General features: G+C 38.7%; 3 protein-coding genes across 5 annotated transcripts; 1 reads left to right on the forward strand and 2 right to left on the reverse strand.

The window, feature by feature from the left end:
* Positions 1-655: 655 nt before the first annotated feature.
* LOC115684176 (disease resistance protein RPV1-like) lies at positions 656-5,930 on the forward strand. 2 transcript variants are annotated; one of them, XM_056305863.1, is made up of 5 exons: positions 656-1,488; positions 1,786-2,917; positions 3,780-4,061; positions 4,168-5,066; positions 5,160-5,930. In XM_056305863.1, exons 1-4 carry the CDS (start codon positions 1,001-1,003, stop codon positions 5,035-5,037), a joined length of 2,772 nt encoding a protein of 923 aa, XP_056161838.1. In that variant the 5' UTR covers positions 656-1,000; the 3' UTR covers positions 5,038-5,066; positions 5,160-5,930. The 2 variants fall into 2 exon arrangements, with proteins under 2 accessions (XP_056161838.1, XP_056161837.1); XM_056305862.1 differs by having other exon boundaries at positions 4,168-5,930.
* Positions 5,931-7,492: 1,562 nt separating this feature from the next.
* Positions 7,493-9,897, reverse strand: LOC115684179 (probable mannitol dehydrogenase). The gene is made up of 5 exons (XM_030608882.2): positions 9,643-9,897; positions 9,433-9,546; positions 8,727-9,243; positions 8,013-8,169; positions 7,493-7,825 (listed from the first exon to the last, which is right to left on the reverse strand). Exons 1-5 carry the CDS (start codon positions 9,744-9,746, stop codon positions 7,623-7,625), a joined length of 1,095 nt encoding a protein of 364 aa, XP_030464742.2. The 5' UTR covers positions 9,747-9,897; the 3' UTR covers positions 7,493-7,622.
* Positions 9,898-11,009: 1,112 nt separating this feature from the next.
* Positions 11,010-17,137, reverse strand: LOC115684177 (kxDL motif-containing protein LO9-177). 2 transcript variants are annotated; one of them, XM_056305853.1, is made up of 4 exons: positions 16,886-17,137; positions 15,586-15,723; positions 13,364-13,516; positions 11,010-11,199 (listed from the first exon to the last, which is right to left on the reverse strand). In XM_056305853.1, exons 2-4 carry the CDS (start codon positions 15,699-15,701, stop codon positions 11,097-11,099), a joined length of 372 nt encoding a protein of 123 aa, XP_056161828.1. In that variant the 5' UTR covers positions 15,702-15,723; positions 16,886-17,137; the 3' UTR covers positions 11,010-11,096. The 2 variants fall into 2 exon arrangements, with proteins under 2 accessions (XP_056161828.1, XP_030464740.1); XM_030608880.2 differs by lacking the exon at positions 16,886-17,137 and adding an exon at positions 16,840-16,863.
* Between the last annotated feature and the right edge of the window lie 865 nt (positions 17,138-18,002).

The raw sequence follows: 18,002 nt of genomic DNA on the forward strand, positions 1-18,002 counted from the left end.
GAATCATAGAATACATTGAATGTATTGCCAGTTGAATTCAACAATTCCATATAAACTTTACCCGGTCTACCAAAGAAACCAATGCTAGGATTGCTCCAATTGGTATGATTGAAAGGGTACAAGCAAGGGCAACGTGAATGTATTCGTTGTGTTTGTCAGTAAAATGTCAACAAAGGAAGCATTTCCAATGGTCTTGATATCCCTTCACATCTTTGCAGCAAATTGAAATCGGCAATTTGCCAATTTGTTTTTAGCCTTTTAAATTAGTCACTTAAGACAAAGGCCTTTGGATGTTTCAAAAAAGAGATATTAGAAGATCAGGACTCAAGTTCAACGTAGAAAACAATATAAAGTAAGTTATAAGAGATGATTACGAAAAATGCGGAGCATATAGTACTCGTAAAAGACTATAGAATTTTTTTTTTGGTAAGGTAAATAAAAGACTATAGAATTGATCACAATATCGTACAAGGTTTCATGTCCGTGACCTCGCAGATTGTCTGAGTAATATTAGGCCTAAGGTTTGTTCAATTCGATGAAGGAAAGAAGATGATTACCATATTGAAAGCCATAAAGGTCATGCAGCACTAACACCGAGGTACGATATACACTACGCTGGAATGGCTGTGAATGTTGAACCACTACTTCTAGATGAGGTGCTATCGCACAAGAAGGAACAGTGTAAAGCAACCTCATCTATTGCCAGCATAACGTGATAAAGTTGGACCCCGCCACTTTGGAACACTTCCATTGACTAGACTTTTCAAAGTCATCGCCATTCTTTTTCCTTTCGGTGCCGAGAAAAGAGCAAACAAATCCGAGAAAGACCGGCGAAAGAGCATTGCAATTCTTCTGCCTCTGGCGCTTTGCTGATTCCTCTTGAGGAATCCCAGATCAGATTCAGAAAGGACTCCACATCCCGCTGCGATCAAACCCGGTGAAGATTTTAAGCTCCTGAAGGAGAATAAAGAGAAAGAGGGACTCACCAGACGCAGCGACGATGTCCGCTTGTGCCAACAACGGCAATTCGTCATCGGGGGCCGAATTTGAGGTGTTCTTGAGTTTTAGAGGCCCCGACACCCGCCTCAACTTCACCGATTGTCTCTATCACTCCTTGGTTGGAGCTGGGATTCGCGTTTTCAGAGACGACGAAGAGATCCGAAAGGGTGAAAAGATTGGAGGCGAACTTCTGCATGCCATTGAATCCTCCCAAATATACGTGCCCATCTTCTCTAGGAACTACGCATCCAGTGCGTGGTGTCTTCGCGAGCTCACGCACATGGTGGAGTGCTCGAGCAAAGGGAATGACAAAGTGATTCTACCCATTTTCTATGACGTAAGTCCTGACGACGTGAAGCTCAAAAGTCGATTGTACCTCGACGCTCTGGAGAAGCATGAGGAGAAGTTCGGACACGATGATGTTCGGCAATGGAAGGAGGCTCTGACAGAGGTCGCAAGAATCAAGGGATGGAGCTTGAAGGACAAAGGGTAAGAGTGTGGATTCGGAATCTGCTTTCTTTCTTTTTTTTCGAGCAATTAAAAGTGGGATGATTATAAGGAATAAAGTCTCTCATTTATTCTATTTTCCCGAACCAGTCATCCAAATTTAGTATTGATCTAATTCTTTCATTAGTCGAGATTTCCATTTACTTAAGAAAGTGAGCTTTCATTTGGTAAAACCTCGCCCATTCAAAAATCCAACTAGTTTTGTGTCTACAATATCACTCAACTCGAGAGTTTATTTGCCATATGTTTCACGCTGAGACTCTTGTGTCAATATGGCAGCCATGGTGAAATCATCAACACTATTGTTGATGAGATTTTGGCCAAGCTGATGAACAGAAGGAGAAATTTGCCTGATAATTTAGTCGGGATCCATGATCGTGTGGAAGCTATCATGAACATGTTAAACAAAGGTTCTCGTGATGTTCGCTACCTGGTCATCCATGGAATGGGCGGTATCGGTAAGACAACTCTCGCAAGTGCTGTCTTTAATCAAATCTCCAAACAATTTCAAGGTTGTAGCTTCCTTTCGGACATTCGCGAATCTGCGCTACATGGTAGAATTGTTGACTTACAAAAACAGTTGTTATCAGAAATTCTCCAAGGCAGATCTCTAGAGATCCACAATTCTATTGATGTAGGGATTAAAATAATAAGAGAAAGGTTTCGTGATAAGAAAGTTCTTCTTGTTCTTGATGACGTTGATAAGTGGGACCAACTCTCTAAACTAGCAGGAAAGAGCGATTGGTTTGGTCCAGGAAGCAAAATCATCATTACAACTAGGGACATCAACTTTTTGCCAATCGAAGAGGAGGATGAAGAGAGTAGTTTCCAAACACATTCTAAAGAGTTTGAAATCTATGAAATGACAGAAATGGATTCTTCCCATGCTCTTCGGCTTTTTAGTAAACATGCCTTCAAGATGGATTTCCCACCACATGACTTTGATGATATCTCACGCAAAATTACTAGCAAAACAGGTGGACTTCCATTAGCTCTCGAGGTTATCGGTTCCTCACTTTGCGGCAAAAGCAAAAAGTTTTGGAAAGACACTTTAAAGAAGTTAGATTTTGTGCCCAAGCAGGAAGTCTTCAATAAACTAAAAATCAGTTATGACATGTTAGAGCATCATCAGAGACAGATCTTTCTTGATATCGCATGTTTCTTGATTGGAAGAGAAAGACTCCACCCGTACTATATGTGGAAAGCTTCCAACTATTTTCCAAAAAGTGAACTACTTGTCCTTACTCGTATGTCTTTAATAAAGATAGGAGAAAATGATAAACTATGGATGCATGATCAACTTAGAGATCTTGGAAGAGAAATTGTTCAGCGCGAAGACGTCAATTTTCCAGGGAAGCGTAGCAGGTTGTGGGATCCCAAGATTACCGTTGACGTGGTTCGGATGAAAGAGGTAAGCTATTGTCACCTTGCTATTTTCTTTACGAAAAAATCGACTAGGCATTAATCAAGGGTTGTGGAGTTAGTTTCTTGCATGTATATATTTTTTTTGTTTAATTTTTCTTTTGGTAAAGAAAAAGAGAAGTAGGTTTGTATAAGACTCCATGATGGTAATTCCATTACATATCATATCTAAATGGTTTCGACGTGAAAGTTATTAGTAGCAAACAATTCAGGAATACATTTAAATACAGAGGTTGCTCAACAAATTATATGAAAACATATCCAGAGTGAGACTTCCTAGGCTAATAAAGCTTTTCGAGACTGATTTTATTCCTTTTTGCTAAGTTGGAAATCATTAGCAACGTTACTCTGCAATGAGACCCCTTACCTAAAGTTTGATAATATATTTAGTAATTGATTGTAGTATGCAATCTTTTGTGTATAGTCCGGTAGAGCTTTCAAACAATATACGAGAGACTTTTATGAGGTTGGTTGAATATCTTTACTATTACGAAAGCAAATCCTTTTTGTAAGTTGCAAAACCATTGCAGGTTTTTTGTGTTGCAAAAAAATTAAATATGTAGGCAGTATTTTCTATCAAACGTTTTTGCTCAGCGATAATAAAAAAAATTGTTGTCATTTTGCAGTAGATTTTCGCTTAAACTAATAGATTAGAAATATTATTTTGCTTTATACAACATAAGCCATTCAATTGAATTGTATGAACCTCTTTCTTATTCTCTCCTCAATTTAGATTTCTACAAAGCGATAATGTGTGTTTTATTACCGTACATAATCAAGCTCCTTAGACTTGTATGACACCATGTTTGTCATCCAATTCAAATGTTCACGTATGCTTTTTCTATCACCAGGGGACAGACAAAGTCGTAGCACTCAGATTAACAAGACTCTACAAAGAGCACAGTTTCACAAGTGAAGAATTTTCAAAGTTGCCCAATCTAAGATATTTGGAATTAGAGGGCGGGAACTTGGTAGGGGACTTTAAGAATCTTCTCTCCAAGTTAACATGGCTCTCTTGGAGTGACTGCCCTTTGGAACTAAACGCGACGAATTTATGTCTCGAGAAATTAGTCGTGCTCAAGCTTTCGGGAATTAACATTACTGAAGATTGGACCGGATGGGGGCCATGCTTGGTACAACATCATGCCGTGCAGTTCAGTTTTTTTGGCATTTGTCTTGCCAACCAAACTTACCAATTTGCCATTATTGACTTGGCTAATTCTTGGTTTGTTTTTTCAGGTGAGCGAGAACTTGAAAGTTATAGAAATCAGTTACTGCCCAAATTTAAAAAGGACTCCCGACTTCTCAAAATGCTTGAATTTGAAGAATTTGGATATTGGATTGTGTTCAGACTTATCGGCGGTTCATCATTCCATTGGAGCGATGACGGGTCTGAAGTATTTATCTTTAGATACTTGTTCTTTGCTTAGCACACTTCCAGACTCCATCGGAGATCTCAAAATGTTGAGGACGATGAGTCTTTCTAAAACTCCGATAGAGAAGCTACCGAACCCGATAGGAGGATTAGAGTCTTTGCTTGAGCTACATTTGATCGACACAAAAATCAGAAAATTACCTGCTTCTATTGAGAATCTTAAAAATTTGAGGAAGATGAGTCTTTATCGAACTCCGATAAAGAAGCTACCGAACACAATAGGAGGATTAGAGTCTTTGCTTGAGCTAAATTTGAGCCAAACAAATATTAGAAAATTACCTACTTCTATTGGGAATCTTAAAAAGTTGAGGAAGATGAGTATTTGTCATACTCCTATAAGGAAGCTACCGAAAATAGAAGGGCTAGAGTCTTTGCGTGAGCTAGATTTGAGCTACACACGTATCAGAAAAGTTCCAGCTTGTATTGGAAATCTCAAACGGTTGGAGATTTTATATATAGACCTTAGGGCGACTAGAAAGCTACCAAAGGCCACAGGGACGGCAAACAATCTTAAAGCTTTAGATCTTACATTCTGGGAAGATCTGGACGGGGATGGTCCAAGGGAAATGTCAATTCTATTGGTGTCTAGAGAGCGAGAGCTGACAATGAGCAAGATTAGGAGTGTGTCCACACTTTTCTTCCCATCTCCAACAACTTCGTCCGGATCAATGTGATAGAACTTGAACATTTGCCATATCTCCCTGTGAGTTTGAAGGATTTAAAATTCTCATCTTATTTATTGTGGACAACCCCTGACCTCTCATGCCTGATTAACTTAGTCGATCTTCATATACAGGATGGCACTCCTCTGTTGTCAGAATTCAAACAAGGAGCTCCAAAGATAGAGTGGATCGAGGGGTTATATTAACTAGAGAGATTGACACTTGTCAATAAAGATGTCACATTTCCTCCGATTATTTTGGCTACTCTTTCTCGGCTTCGGACTCTTGAGATAACTTGTGTCGACCGGCGATCTCCGGTGGGGCTCCCATCCAGTCTTGAAGCATTGACTCTACATGATGTGAAGTCATCCATGGGAAGGTCGCTCTTTTCCAACTTGACAAATCTGTCCAGTTTGTGCCTTCTTAACTGTCGGCTGAGGGAAGTCGAATTTGATGATGCGCTCGGACAGCAACTGGAGAAACTCCGTCGTTTGGAATTGAAGGATAGTGCAGCGCTTGAGAGGATCTAAATTTCGAGATTAGAGGGGCTCCAAGAGTTCAGCGTGACTGATTGCCCTGGGCTAATGGAGGCTCAAGATCTGGAGAAATCGAAACCATTCGAGGCAGTTCCTTAGAATGGTTGCCTGGTTTATCAAATAGAAAGAAGCGGCTGCAGAGATTGATATGGCCACATTGTCCACTGGACATGATGCCCGATCTACATATTCCAGACCCGAGTGAATTGCTCATTGGAGGACGCCGGATTTCATTTACATTTTTTGGCACATTCCAAGAATGAAAGGTTACTAACAGCAATAGAGTGGACGATATGAACATCCGACTCTAGAAAGAAAGAAAATTCTCATATCCCTTACAGTCGATAAAAGTTCCATCGGTTTTGCTTCTTCCTCTATATTTTCTTTTTCTGGCTGTTTCTTTCCTGAGCAATTTTCTACTTGTCCCTGTTAGAAATATCCAGTTTAAAGCATGCATGCATGCGTCATTGTTCACCTTAAGTCTTAAAATGATGATTCGTGGATTAAATACTTACGTTAAGGTGCATGGTTCACATACGGGATGATGACTGTAGAAGTACTAGTTGATGGAATAATGGTTGTTCACATTCTTTATAAAATGCTTAAGGGTACTTTGTCTTTGCCAAGACAAAATCGATTCGATTACTCAAAAGGGTAATGGTATTATCACAATAACAATAATTTCGTCCACAATCTAAGATATAGAAAATTTTCTTTCATGACAATAACTTAACTTCTTCCACGGCCATTTTACAACTCAATCGACAATGGACTTGTGTAATAGTTGTGGAAAAAGTTATTTATTAGGGATGTGGAAATGTCGTTTGTACGGGGGATTAATTTAGCTAGTCGCATATGTCGTGGATGGAGAGGAATGTTTTTAGAAAAGGCAGACAGAGTCATCGGATAATTATTTGTGGAAGCACGAGAGATGATTGTTGGAGTAAATGACAAGCTATAATTTCGTTTGGCAACATACTGAAAACTTATTAGAATGGATTGTTGAAATCTTTATCGATGAAAATTATTCAAGATTTGTTTCTGTCTTGGTCATATGAAGCAGTCGAAAGTTCGAGGTGGCGATGGATTGGTTTTATTGATTTTCATGTAATTTCGTCTGATGGTTATTACAATTATTGACTTCGCTATTCGTCTTACACGGGATAATTTTCATGTAATTTTGGGTCTCAATGCAACTACAGTTGTTTTATCGTGGTTTTTCAGCAAATTAGCCGTTGTGATTGAGGTTGGCGTTGGGGCTTGGTGCGTCATAGATCAATTCCCATTTGGTTGAATCTCGTATGACCATCTTGTAGCTATTATATGCTCCCATATTTGCCAAATGGTACTCATCAAAAATCAAGAAATTGTACTTATTATCACAAATCAAGAAATTGGACAATAGTTGTCCCAACGGGGTCTTCTCAAACTAGATAATTTGTAATTTGCAAAAGAGAATTTTCTCTAATTTTTTAAGTAAGCTTAGAGAAGCTCTGTCGCCGGACACAGTTAATTTTTGGTAACTCTATTAAGTTGTTGGAGTTTCCTTATATTGGGAGCCAGGACAATATATGCTTTCTTCTAACTTTTGGGTAACTAAATTAGCTCCGGCCGGAGTTGCCATCCATATGATGCCCCAACGGTGGAATTCGGATTCCATCGGCAATGGGGACGATACAATAACTCTAGCTAGATGCTTTGAAAATTGAGATTTCAGCTATAAATGACCTCATGCTAGAGGACCAAATATAGAACTTATCTCTTTGATTCGAGCATCCAAAGACCGAAAACAAGTCCCGGTTTCTAGTGATAATTGTACATGAGCAGCACATTTCTTTTTCAACTGATTGATAGTAATTAATCTTAGGGATAAACTGAGACTCGGTTATCTGCAGTGTTGGATCCATGTCTCGAGTGTAAACTCTTCTCAGTTATATATGGGTTCAGCTTGTAAATTATTAATTGAGAAGGATGGCGTAACCCGATAATGTATCAAAGTAATTCGTCACTCTATCTACTACATCGCACCAAATAATAACATAGTGACAACATGGGCATGAATCAGAGATTGGTGAGCGTATTGGCAATGTCGATGACGAATCGATACCGGACATCTCCTCTGGCAAGTCGATCCATGGCTTCGTTCACGTAGTCCATCGCGATAACCTCCACATTCGATGTTATGCCGTGTTCCGCTGCGAAATCCATCATCTCTTGCGTCTCCTTGATTCCCCCGCACATACTCCCCACCAAAGATTTCCTCCCTGCATTTCCGAATTTCCGATTATTTGGGAAAATTGGGTTAAAGCATTGGAAGCTTATTTGCATAAGATGGATCAAAGTAGTTTGTACAATTAACATAGAACAAAAGCGGAGACCAATTAGAGAAAAATGTTCCCTTGTGAAGTAGAAGCAACTATTGAAGAAGAGATTTGAATATTCCAAAGTTACCAAATAATGGAAAGAGTGGCACTTGAGCAGGTGTCTCCATATCAGGTGCGCTCAACATGATGAGCTTCCCATCTGTTCTCAGAAGATCCAACAATGGCTTCAGTGGATGTGTTGCTGAGACCGTGTCAATAATCCCATCCATCGTGCACATAGCAGCCTATAATTTTGAAAAATAAAATCCACAATAAAAGAAGAAAAAAGAAAAGGGTTAATACCGTAAAAAAAACCCCACACATGTGACAAATTTACCACAAACTAATTATTTTACTACCGAAAACCCTAAACTGATACCATCCATTAAATTGGATTAATACCACAAAAAATCACAAACCGGTATACCTGTGACAAACAGAGAATAAAACCCCAAATTAATACACCCATCAACTGCCACGTGCATCTAACTCAACAATTTGACCGTAAAATTTAACAGAAACTAACGGAGGGTAAATTTGTCACAAGTATACCAGTTTGGAGTTTTAGTTTGGGGTAAATTTATCACGTGTGTACTAGTTTAAGGTTTAAACCCAAAAGAAAAATATGAAGTAATTAGTGAAAATTCTCGTCTTCTTTAGGTTTAAATTAATCAAAGTTCATTTTATATGGGGAAAATTTCAATGCATCTATCTGTTTTGGTCAAATGGTATTTACACGGTCAACATATGATTAGCAATAATAATACATTGGTTCATTATATTCCTTTTCATTTTTCCATACCTGCATCTGCTTCAAGTCATGGCTCACTATGAACGAGTCAGCCTTCAATTTCTCAATCGCTTCCCGTCTCTTGCTCTCCGAAGTGCTTATCACGGTAACCTCGGCGCCGAACGCCTTGCCGAACTTCACGGCCAGATGCCCCAGCCCTCCGAGGCCCACGACGCCAATATGCTTCCCGGGCCGGTGCAAACCGAAATGCCTGATGGGGCTGTAGACCGTGATCCCGGCGCAAAGCAGCGGAGCGCAGCCGGCGAGCGAAATGGCATCGGGGATACAAACCGCAAAGTGCTCGTCCACAACGAGGATGTCGGAGTACCCGCCGTGGCGTTTGGCATCGCCTTCGGATTCGAAGATCGTGTACGTGTAGACCGGCTTGGGGCAGTAGTTCTCCAACCCTCCATGGCAGTTGTCACATTCTCCACATGAACCAATTAGGCAACCAACGCCTACTTTGTCTCCAACTTTGAATTTGTTTACTTTGCACCCGGCTTGAGTCACCACTCCTACAATTTCATGGCTATAATGAGCCGGCAAAAAAAAAAGTCAGCAAGATTATTGCCTCTTTGACTTCCTTAATTCTAATGCAGCATCTTGCCTGTACAATCTCTACTGTTGGCAATTATGGAGCAAGTTATTCTGTGAGTAAAACAAGCTCCCAAATCACCTCGACTAATATTCAGAACAAGCGTATGAATCGGGGACGTACCCGGGAACGATAGGGTAGCTCGTAATCCCGTGTTCGTTCTTAATGATGTGCAGGTCGGAATGGCAAATTCCGCAGTAAAGGATCTTCACGGTAATGTCACGCTCTCCGTTGGCCCTGCGACGATGCAGAACATGTGTTAGCGATAGTCAGGGTCTCCACGCTTGTACCCTGGATTGTGAAAAACTCAGAAATTGAAAGTAGATACAAAACCTTCTGGTGAAAGAGAAAGGAGAAAGGACTCCTGAAGAGCCCCTGGCTGCATAACCAAACGCTCTCTGCACCTGCTCTTCCCCATTCAGCTTCGACGCCTCCATCTTCTCTTTTTCAATTCTCAGACTCAGATTATGTGCTGTCCTAGATTTCTGAATTTGGGTTAATCAATCTCGTCAAAGCTTAGGAGGTTTATATAAGGAAACGGTCCGGTCGGGAAAATTCTCAGCTCATTGTTTTCTGCCTTTTTTTCATTTTCCGTCTGATGTCTGCCAATTGATTATTCTTAACTCTTCTCCAAGAAAGAGGGCGAAAAGTAGATTAAACAGTGGAGTTGATTTTTTTCATTTTTTGTTTTGATCGGGGAGTTTCGGTAAAGTTGATTGAATATTTCAAAAGGGAGGAATCAAAATTTGATTTTGATGCATTTCTTTGGTCGTCATTGTCATGCCATGCAATTTGTGGTTGACTCGTGAAATTCAGATTTCAATCATGTGATGTTCTAAAAATTTAACCCCTTTTAGGATTGATATAACAAGTTCGAGTGCAAAGATTTTTCATTACAAACAGAAAAAACAATATACATCAACTTTTCGACAGAATTTCATGGGTCGTAAAGAAGTTTCAGTGCGTACCCAAATGTTTTAGAATATAATGACCGTTAGTGAAGCACATAGAACCGTGCTCTTGACAGTGGCCTGAAGAGAAAGTGCAAATTTAATATGCTTACATGTGGAAAAACACATGGAGGTATGCACCTCGGCCGCCCGCCATTACAATGTATATGACCTTTTCATTGAAGCTCAAACGGTTCAAAAGTCTTTTCCTCGCCGTCTCACCGGTGAACATTAGCCTCATGCGGAACTCACATTTGGCTATAGTTGCTACGACTCTTGTAAATTGGTGAAAGATTTATAATCGCCATTATACTTGCCATGTCCTATAAGCACATTCGATATGCGAATCAAATCTTCACCATGTCCATTCCCTGAAATAGTGCACCCCTCGACATCGAGGCATGACATGACAAGTCAAGTTACGAGCACGCATCTGAAAAGCGATCATCAGAATAATAGGAGCTTCGTTACCCTTATATCGACAAGTTTCACTGTTGCGTCCCTCAATCAGCTGTCAGCTCTCTCAAACGATGGACACAGAACAAAGAGTTTAAACATAAAGCGGATCACGAAGCCACGGGGTAACCATTCCACGTACACTGATGAAGCAACTGCGGTGGTAATTTGTCTCTGAAAACTTTTCATGAACAGACCACTAACAAACAGGATGCTCTCGCGCAGATCTTGCCATGTTAATTCACCTGCAGAAGAGCACCCGATAAAAGAAAGAAAGGAAATAGATACACCGACTTGAAGACAATCAAAGCATCAATAAGCTTTTCTTCCGCTTTTCTTCTCCAAAAGAAAACACGAACTTGTTTCATGAGGTTATCGTAATTACTGCGACAGCTCGAGGTCTGGTCTACAATCAATTATTTCTCCTTTAGAGTCGTCGGAAAATGCATCGGGATATGTGGCCAAAAGCTTTGCCTTCATACTCCTGGAATTACAAAGAGAAAAAAAAAATCAGATCAGTTCATTAAAATGCAGAACAAGGATCTTTAATTTAACCTCAAGAGGATTCTGGGTATATGAAGCACACAAAAAAGGTCCCAAAATAATGAATCACAAAATCAAAAATGTGCTAAGCAACTAAGATTATGAATGGGATTTCTACAAAATCTTGAGAACAGATTGCCCTCCTGAAGATATTATGTGATTCCATCATAGAAACCTCTTCTCTCTCTTATCAGAAGACAACAGGTTTCATCTTTTTCATTGCAGAAAAGCTGAGTGAAAGAGAACATGTTGACGAACTGCAACCAAATCTATGTGCCATACACAGTAGGAATTCAAGTATACAGGGGCAAGTAGTTGTCGTGGATTGCTGCACGCCACAGATGAAGCTCAATATATGACTATTTATCTAGTTTATCTATTTCATCAATTATCGCTAAAAAATTACTTTCAAAGATAACATTACAAATTTTGGTTGCCCCTTCTATGTTTATACTTCTCATTGTGAAATCTTGCAAATTCTCTTCTTTTCATAATTAATTATGAGAACTGTGAACTTGTGGTCCTTGAGAAATTTTAGAAAAATCAAACAAAGAAATCATGTACCATTATTATGCAAGTCAAACATGGATTTTAAAATGGGAATCCTACTTAAAAGAACCCCATTCCAATGACTGATTCCATTCCATTCTACTCCACTCCCCCCTTCTATTAACATCACCTAAGAGAGAATAATAATGGCTAAAAAGATCCAGGAACTCAATAAAAGTGGAGTATGACCTAGATATCAATATAAGGACATATGCGTATCAGACTATCATGTAACATGAACTTTATTTTCCTTTTCAAGTTTAAGTTTTTTCTTTCAAAACTTTCTAATTTAGTATTGTACTGTAAACAAGACATATCTCAGCTTGCAGATGCTTTTTAGGTCTTCAATCCCTTTTGGAACCTTAAGCACGGACAACACATTATCGTCAATTTCCCAGGTTATCAGCAGATATTTGATCCAGAAACTGCTGAAACCTTTCATTACCCGGTAAAAACCAAGCCTTACCGATGCCTCCCTTCACTGTGGAAGCGCAGACAGACATGTGAACTGGTGCTTCCTTGAAAATTGGGAAGGCAGAACATGCAGGACGCCTAGGCATGGTTAGTTCTTCCCGTCCGAGCATGTATGTTTGTGTTGATCAACTTAAATGACACTAAGTAGAAAATCTAAGCTTTAGTCTTCAGTGTCAATCGGAAGTTAGACCAGAGTAACTTGACCATAACCTAGCAATTCATTTAAAGGCCATGACTAGCAATTTCTAGAAATTATCCCGAAATAGTCTCATGAAATCTACATTCATTACATTTGTCTACGGCAAAGTCAAACAAGTGAGCAAATATAACACAGATATTATAGTAATCACGATGAGGAAGACCAATTTATAGGTTCTTTATGATAAACATGCTTGCTTTGTCATGTGAAGTAATTGAATGTGTTTGAGTAATTGTGAAGTGAGATCTTCATCAATAAATGGGCTACAAGTAATTAAAAGAGAATGGAAACATCAGGAGCGGACATAACTAGGCACAAGAAATTGACTCCCAAGATGAACACTAACAAACGTTTAGTTCCCATGGCCAGGATAAAAAGACATACAATAAAGCAAAGAACCATATTAAATACGCCACGCGTTCCAAATGATTTGGTAAACAGTAATAGCTTGATTGCTGAAGCTGATAGTAGTGAAAAACTCTTGCCATATAGGGAAAGTAGCAAGACGTTCAAACTAAAACTGATTATCATGTGATAAAAGTAAAACTGCTGACACAAATTGCTTAATCTTCAGAAAAGACGACAACCAAATTAGGCATCACATTACATTTTATTTTATTTACGACACAATCAAAACCTAGAAGTCTACCCACATAAAATTCAGGATATGTCAAGCAATATGTACTTCAGCAGTGAATCAAATGACTAATCACCTTATGGTGCTTTTTTTTTTGTTGGAGACCTTTATTATACCCTCAATTCACTGTCAAAGAAATTATAAAATGCAGCATATCATAACTTAGAGTTCAAAAATTCAAGACAACCAATTATTAGCCGGCATGTCACGACAATAAGAATGCAACCAAAGATAATAATAATGTACCTTAGCTTCTGAAAGATGTAGTCAAGGTCCGACTTCATGGACCTCAAGAGACGGGTATTTTTGGAGAAATCACCTGAAACTTCGTTGAAGCAATTCTCAGAATACTCATTAAAATGTGAGAGCACCGCATTGCTGTCCTGTAGCCTTCCCAAACTGCAATTTGAACCACATAACAGGAAACAACCATTACTAGAAGATACTATTACAATCAGCAATCCATCTAGAGCAACCTGGCAGTCCAAAGATGAAATGGTAAGAATTACACCACACGTCATCCCACAGACGAATTTTATCAACATAAGCAATCCATCTAAAGGAATGAATAACCCGTTTAAAGATTAAAAGGGGACAATCATGCCACAAGTCATCCACAGGGAGGAAGACAGTAGCATATGTACTTATGTAGCACATCCACAGAGATATGATTAATCTAAATTGATTATGTGAAACATAACAGACCTAATTTTTTTTAACTATCAATGGATAGAAAAACAGGAAGCGCAGAAATTTCCCACAACCTGCTGAGTAACTGAACAGAATCATTTCATGGAACAAATACATAGTATGTATGTATGTATGTGTGTGTGTATGTATGTACTTACCTATGTACTTATGAAACTATCTCTATTACAGTTAACCTATATGTAACTACATATGTATGTGAATGTCTCCAATTAGATTATTTTCTGGTCTCACAGAGTTATTCAACATTTAAAGCCACTTATTTCCAATTTATCTTAGATGTCCACCCAGAAGATCAGATCCTCTACACTAATCTAAAGATTTCGAACCCAAGCAGCAGAAAGCCTTGCATAATAAGAAATCATCATAACCAAAACATGATCCTACGTAGTACAGACTTGCCCAAGGCTCCAATTTTCATCTTAATTGAGTGAGATGAACAAGTACAACATGAAGTATGACTCCACTTCCAACAGGTTTAGCATTCTTTACACTGAACGGGAACCTCAAGAAGAGAATGTCTAGTTCTCTTCTCATTTCATCTGCTTCTCCTTTTGCACTCTAGCTGGACTATATTTTTTATTACTCAATTCGTTTCATAATATCTTCTGGCCTTGCTAAATGAGAACTAGCCTCCTAGAACTAAAAGACATATCGAAAGCTGTATGGTCGGTCATTCTATCAGGCATTCGGATGATAGTTAAAAGTGTGTTTTCTTTGACCCAAAAAAAACAAACCTTAGTTCACAAAAAATGACCCAAAACAATGCGTTATATCATATCTACTGACACTCAAAATCATCTGACTTTGACCATCCACTTTAAGGATTTGAGCATTTCCTATGAATTAGATAGTTCATTAACTTCTTTTTCCATAACCATCTTATGTTGAATTATCATCCTAGTTTCCTATGAATTAGATAATTGAGGCACTTATTTGTCCACAACCATCTTATGTTATCATCCTTGTTCGCCCAAGGGTGGAAAGTACATGTTTATCATAAAAGCTAAACATTCGAATCAAATCAGAAGCTTTCCCAAAGGAAAAGAAAAAGTATTTTTTATATATTGAAAGTAAAAGATGTATGATTATTTTAACAAATGTAAAAGTTGTTGATGCATTTCTGTAACTATCATCAATTTGTTTCTACTGTGTAATCAGTCGATGTAGATAAACATAGAAGAAAAAAGAGCACATCAAATGTGTAAAGTTTCACTTGATTTGACTTATTCTCCTTTGTCTCTATGCATCTATGACTGGGAATAAAGAAAAATGGCAATTTAAATGAACCTGTGTTAGCTTTCCTATTCATAGGTGAGAATATGATGAGACATACATAAGGGAGAATGCAGGATATTTACCATTCACCTATACAGATAGATCATAGTGAAGAGCACAAGTACAGATATAACTTCCCCTTTCACTGATTAAAAATTTCCTACAGAAAAGAAGCTCTTCCTTTACTGGAAACGAATTATTTTTAGGAAATCCAGAAGTTGGACCTCTTCTGTGTATTCCTCATATTTATTTGTTTTTTGTTGACATTGACCCATGCTAACTTCTTGGCAGAGCTACTTGTGTGGTAAATTTCCTAATTCCTAATGCAACATTCCACTAGGCATCACTTAAGTTCCAGAATTCAACATACACCGCTCCAATTTTATAGTTCCAATTCTGAAAAAGAATAAAATGCAGTATGCCAGCTCCAAAGAAGAAACTACAAGATCCCACTGAGAGAGAGAGAGAGAGAGAGAGAGCACATGAGGTGCTGTATTTGCTTAAGGGAATCAACATCATCTGCATTAATGAGGGTCTTGAACTCTTCAGAAACCTCCACTGATGCCTCTTTTATTGACTCTTTCTCTGATTCTTCCATTGCCAATAGAGTGTAAAAACTTCTACACATTGAGAAAACTTCAAATCAAGGGCATGTAACATGGAACTGCTTACAATTTTTCAATGTCAAGAAAGAAACAGTGACTTGACATTAACAACCAGACCATACAGTTCAGGATATGAGAGAACCACAATCAAGGATCTTCTTCTCATGTATTTTGGTTTTAATAAAGCCCAAATCATCAAACTCAGCAATCAAATATCCTTTTTTACAGGTAAGGTGGGATGGGCAAATAGGAATCGAACAAAGACCTCTACGACCTGAGTGAGTTGGACCACAACAAAACCAATGACAGCCAGGGTGAACAGCTATGATTAATGGTGTTAGAATGAAGGAACCCCAAAAAAATCCTAAGATTGATTAAGCATTTGAGATAAAGTTCTCCTTAGAGAGTCCATTCTATACAAGTTCACACAGTACTCTATCAGCAAAGGCACAAGAAAGTTGCTAACCCTCTATCAGCATATATCGTGGTAAAGAAAACCAGTAAAGGTTCAAAAAGGTAACACGAGATGAATGAGGAAACAAACTTAGCCTTCCCTTTACATACTGCCTATTGGATTATTGGACTATAATCTATTAAGGTGGATCCAGCAATGCGGGAGATGACTCGTTCACAAGTACATGAGATGACAGGACCTGAATACAAAACCTAGAAAGTAAATCCAAATATAGCAAACGCATGAAGAGAGGATCACAAAATGACGCATCCCGTTTCCCTCGGAGAGTCATATGGAAGCATGCAAAGCTAATTATACCGGGGCAATGCTAGTGAATTCCCTAACTTCTTAAGGAAGCCGCTTAAAGAAGAACAAAAGAACTAAAATCACCAGCAACCACCTCGAGGGCTAAAAGCTTCAACTATCTAAAACGCCATAAGCCACCACAAATCAAACCTTCTACCTGGGTGGACGTCAAATTAGAACCTTGCTGAACACACATCACAGCATCAAATCAATTACCCCACTAACAACATCATTCAAACGACTAAGGTACTCCAGTTGTCTGGATCAGGCATATATGATTGCTAACTTGCAGAAACGAAAACACCCATGAAAGAGCATCGACTGATGAGCAGATTACGAGATTCAAAATCAAAAATTTTCCAGCGCCCTACTCATAAAACTAAGCGCAACCCTTTTTACCCCCCGCGCAATCCTTACCCTTGAACCCAAATGCTGTCCGAGGGCAACTCGGCTTCTTCACATCACGCTCCCCGTCATCGCGGGCGTTTCACCTGCACGGAAATGGTTTCCGAGCAGTAGAAACTCGCGAGGATAACAGTTGATCCCGTTTTTACGGCGATTGAATCCGCTCCTCCCAGCAATGACTGAAGCTGGTCACAGAAGAAGAAAAGGAATCGGAAAGGAATGGGATTTGGAGTAATCGAATGGTTTTCTCTCGGAAGAAGGAAAGGAGGAGGAGGAGGAGGAGGAGGAATTGCTGTTCCAAATCCTAACTAACGAGTCTTCCTTTTATGACAAGGGGTGCGGAAAAATGTGTCAATCACTCCGATTAATCTCCATCGAAGCGTACCAATTTAAGATTTTTAGTGATTAAAAAATTAATTTAAGATAAATTTATTACGGGTATATAAATTTAAGATTTTTCGTGGTTAAAAATTAATTTGGGATAAATTTATTACAGACATACAAGTTTGGAGTTTTTCGTGGTATTAATCCTAGATTTTATCGCAAATGAATGTAATTATTTTTGTGTACGTTTCGAGACGAGTATCGTATTAAAAAAATACATAATTATTTTCATGAACGTCGTGAGCAACCAAATGAGGTGAAAATCTCACGTAAGATTCCGTAAAGGGGCAAGAAAGGTCCCCCATGAAATTTTTGTAGTTTGGACTAATAAAACTTGATGCAGAATTTGTCGTACTTAAATCATAGCTGTCACAGGTTGCAAGTATGTGGAGTTTCTTTTGGTATACGGTTTATGTAACTTTTTTTTTTTCAATACAATTCACCTTCACTATCAGTATCATGATATCCAAGTTCGATGTATAAAATTCGTAAAAGGCCAGACATGAGTTATAGCATTGCAGCATAACTCTATACGTATCAGAAATAGTCATTCAACTCATAACTTGAAAACAAATATCAATAGTCCCGTCCAGTAGTATATCTAATGTTTAATTTCAAAACTACTGCAAGAAGGCCTACTAAAGGGGCGTTTGGCAAGTTGCCAAATAGTAAAAATTTATGTCCTTTTGTTTCTAGAATCAGTTTGGAAATAGAAATCCGTTTGTTAAAATTTTTGTGCCTGGGC

Source organism: Syzygium oleosum, unplaced genomic scaffold, assembly GCF_021117445.2.
Source record: "Syzygium oleosum isolate NSW1041296 unplaced genomic scaffold, Sole_v2.1 Sole_v2.40, whole genome shotgun sequence".
NCBI lineage: Eukaryota > Viridiplantae > Streptophyta > Magnoliopsida > Myrtales > Myrtaceae > Syzygium > Syzygium oleosum.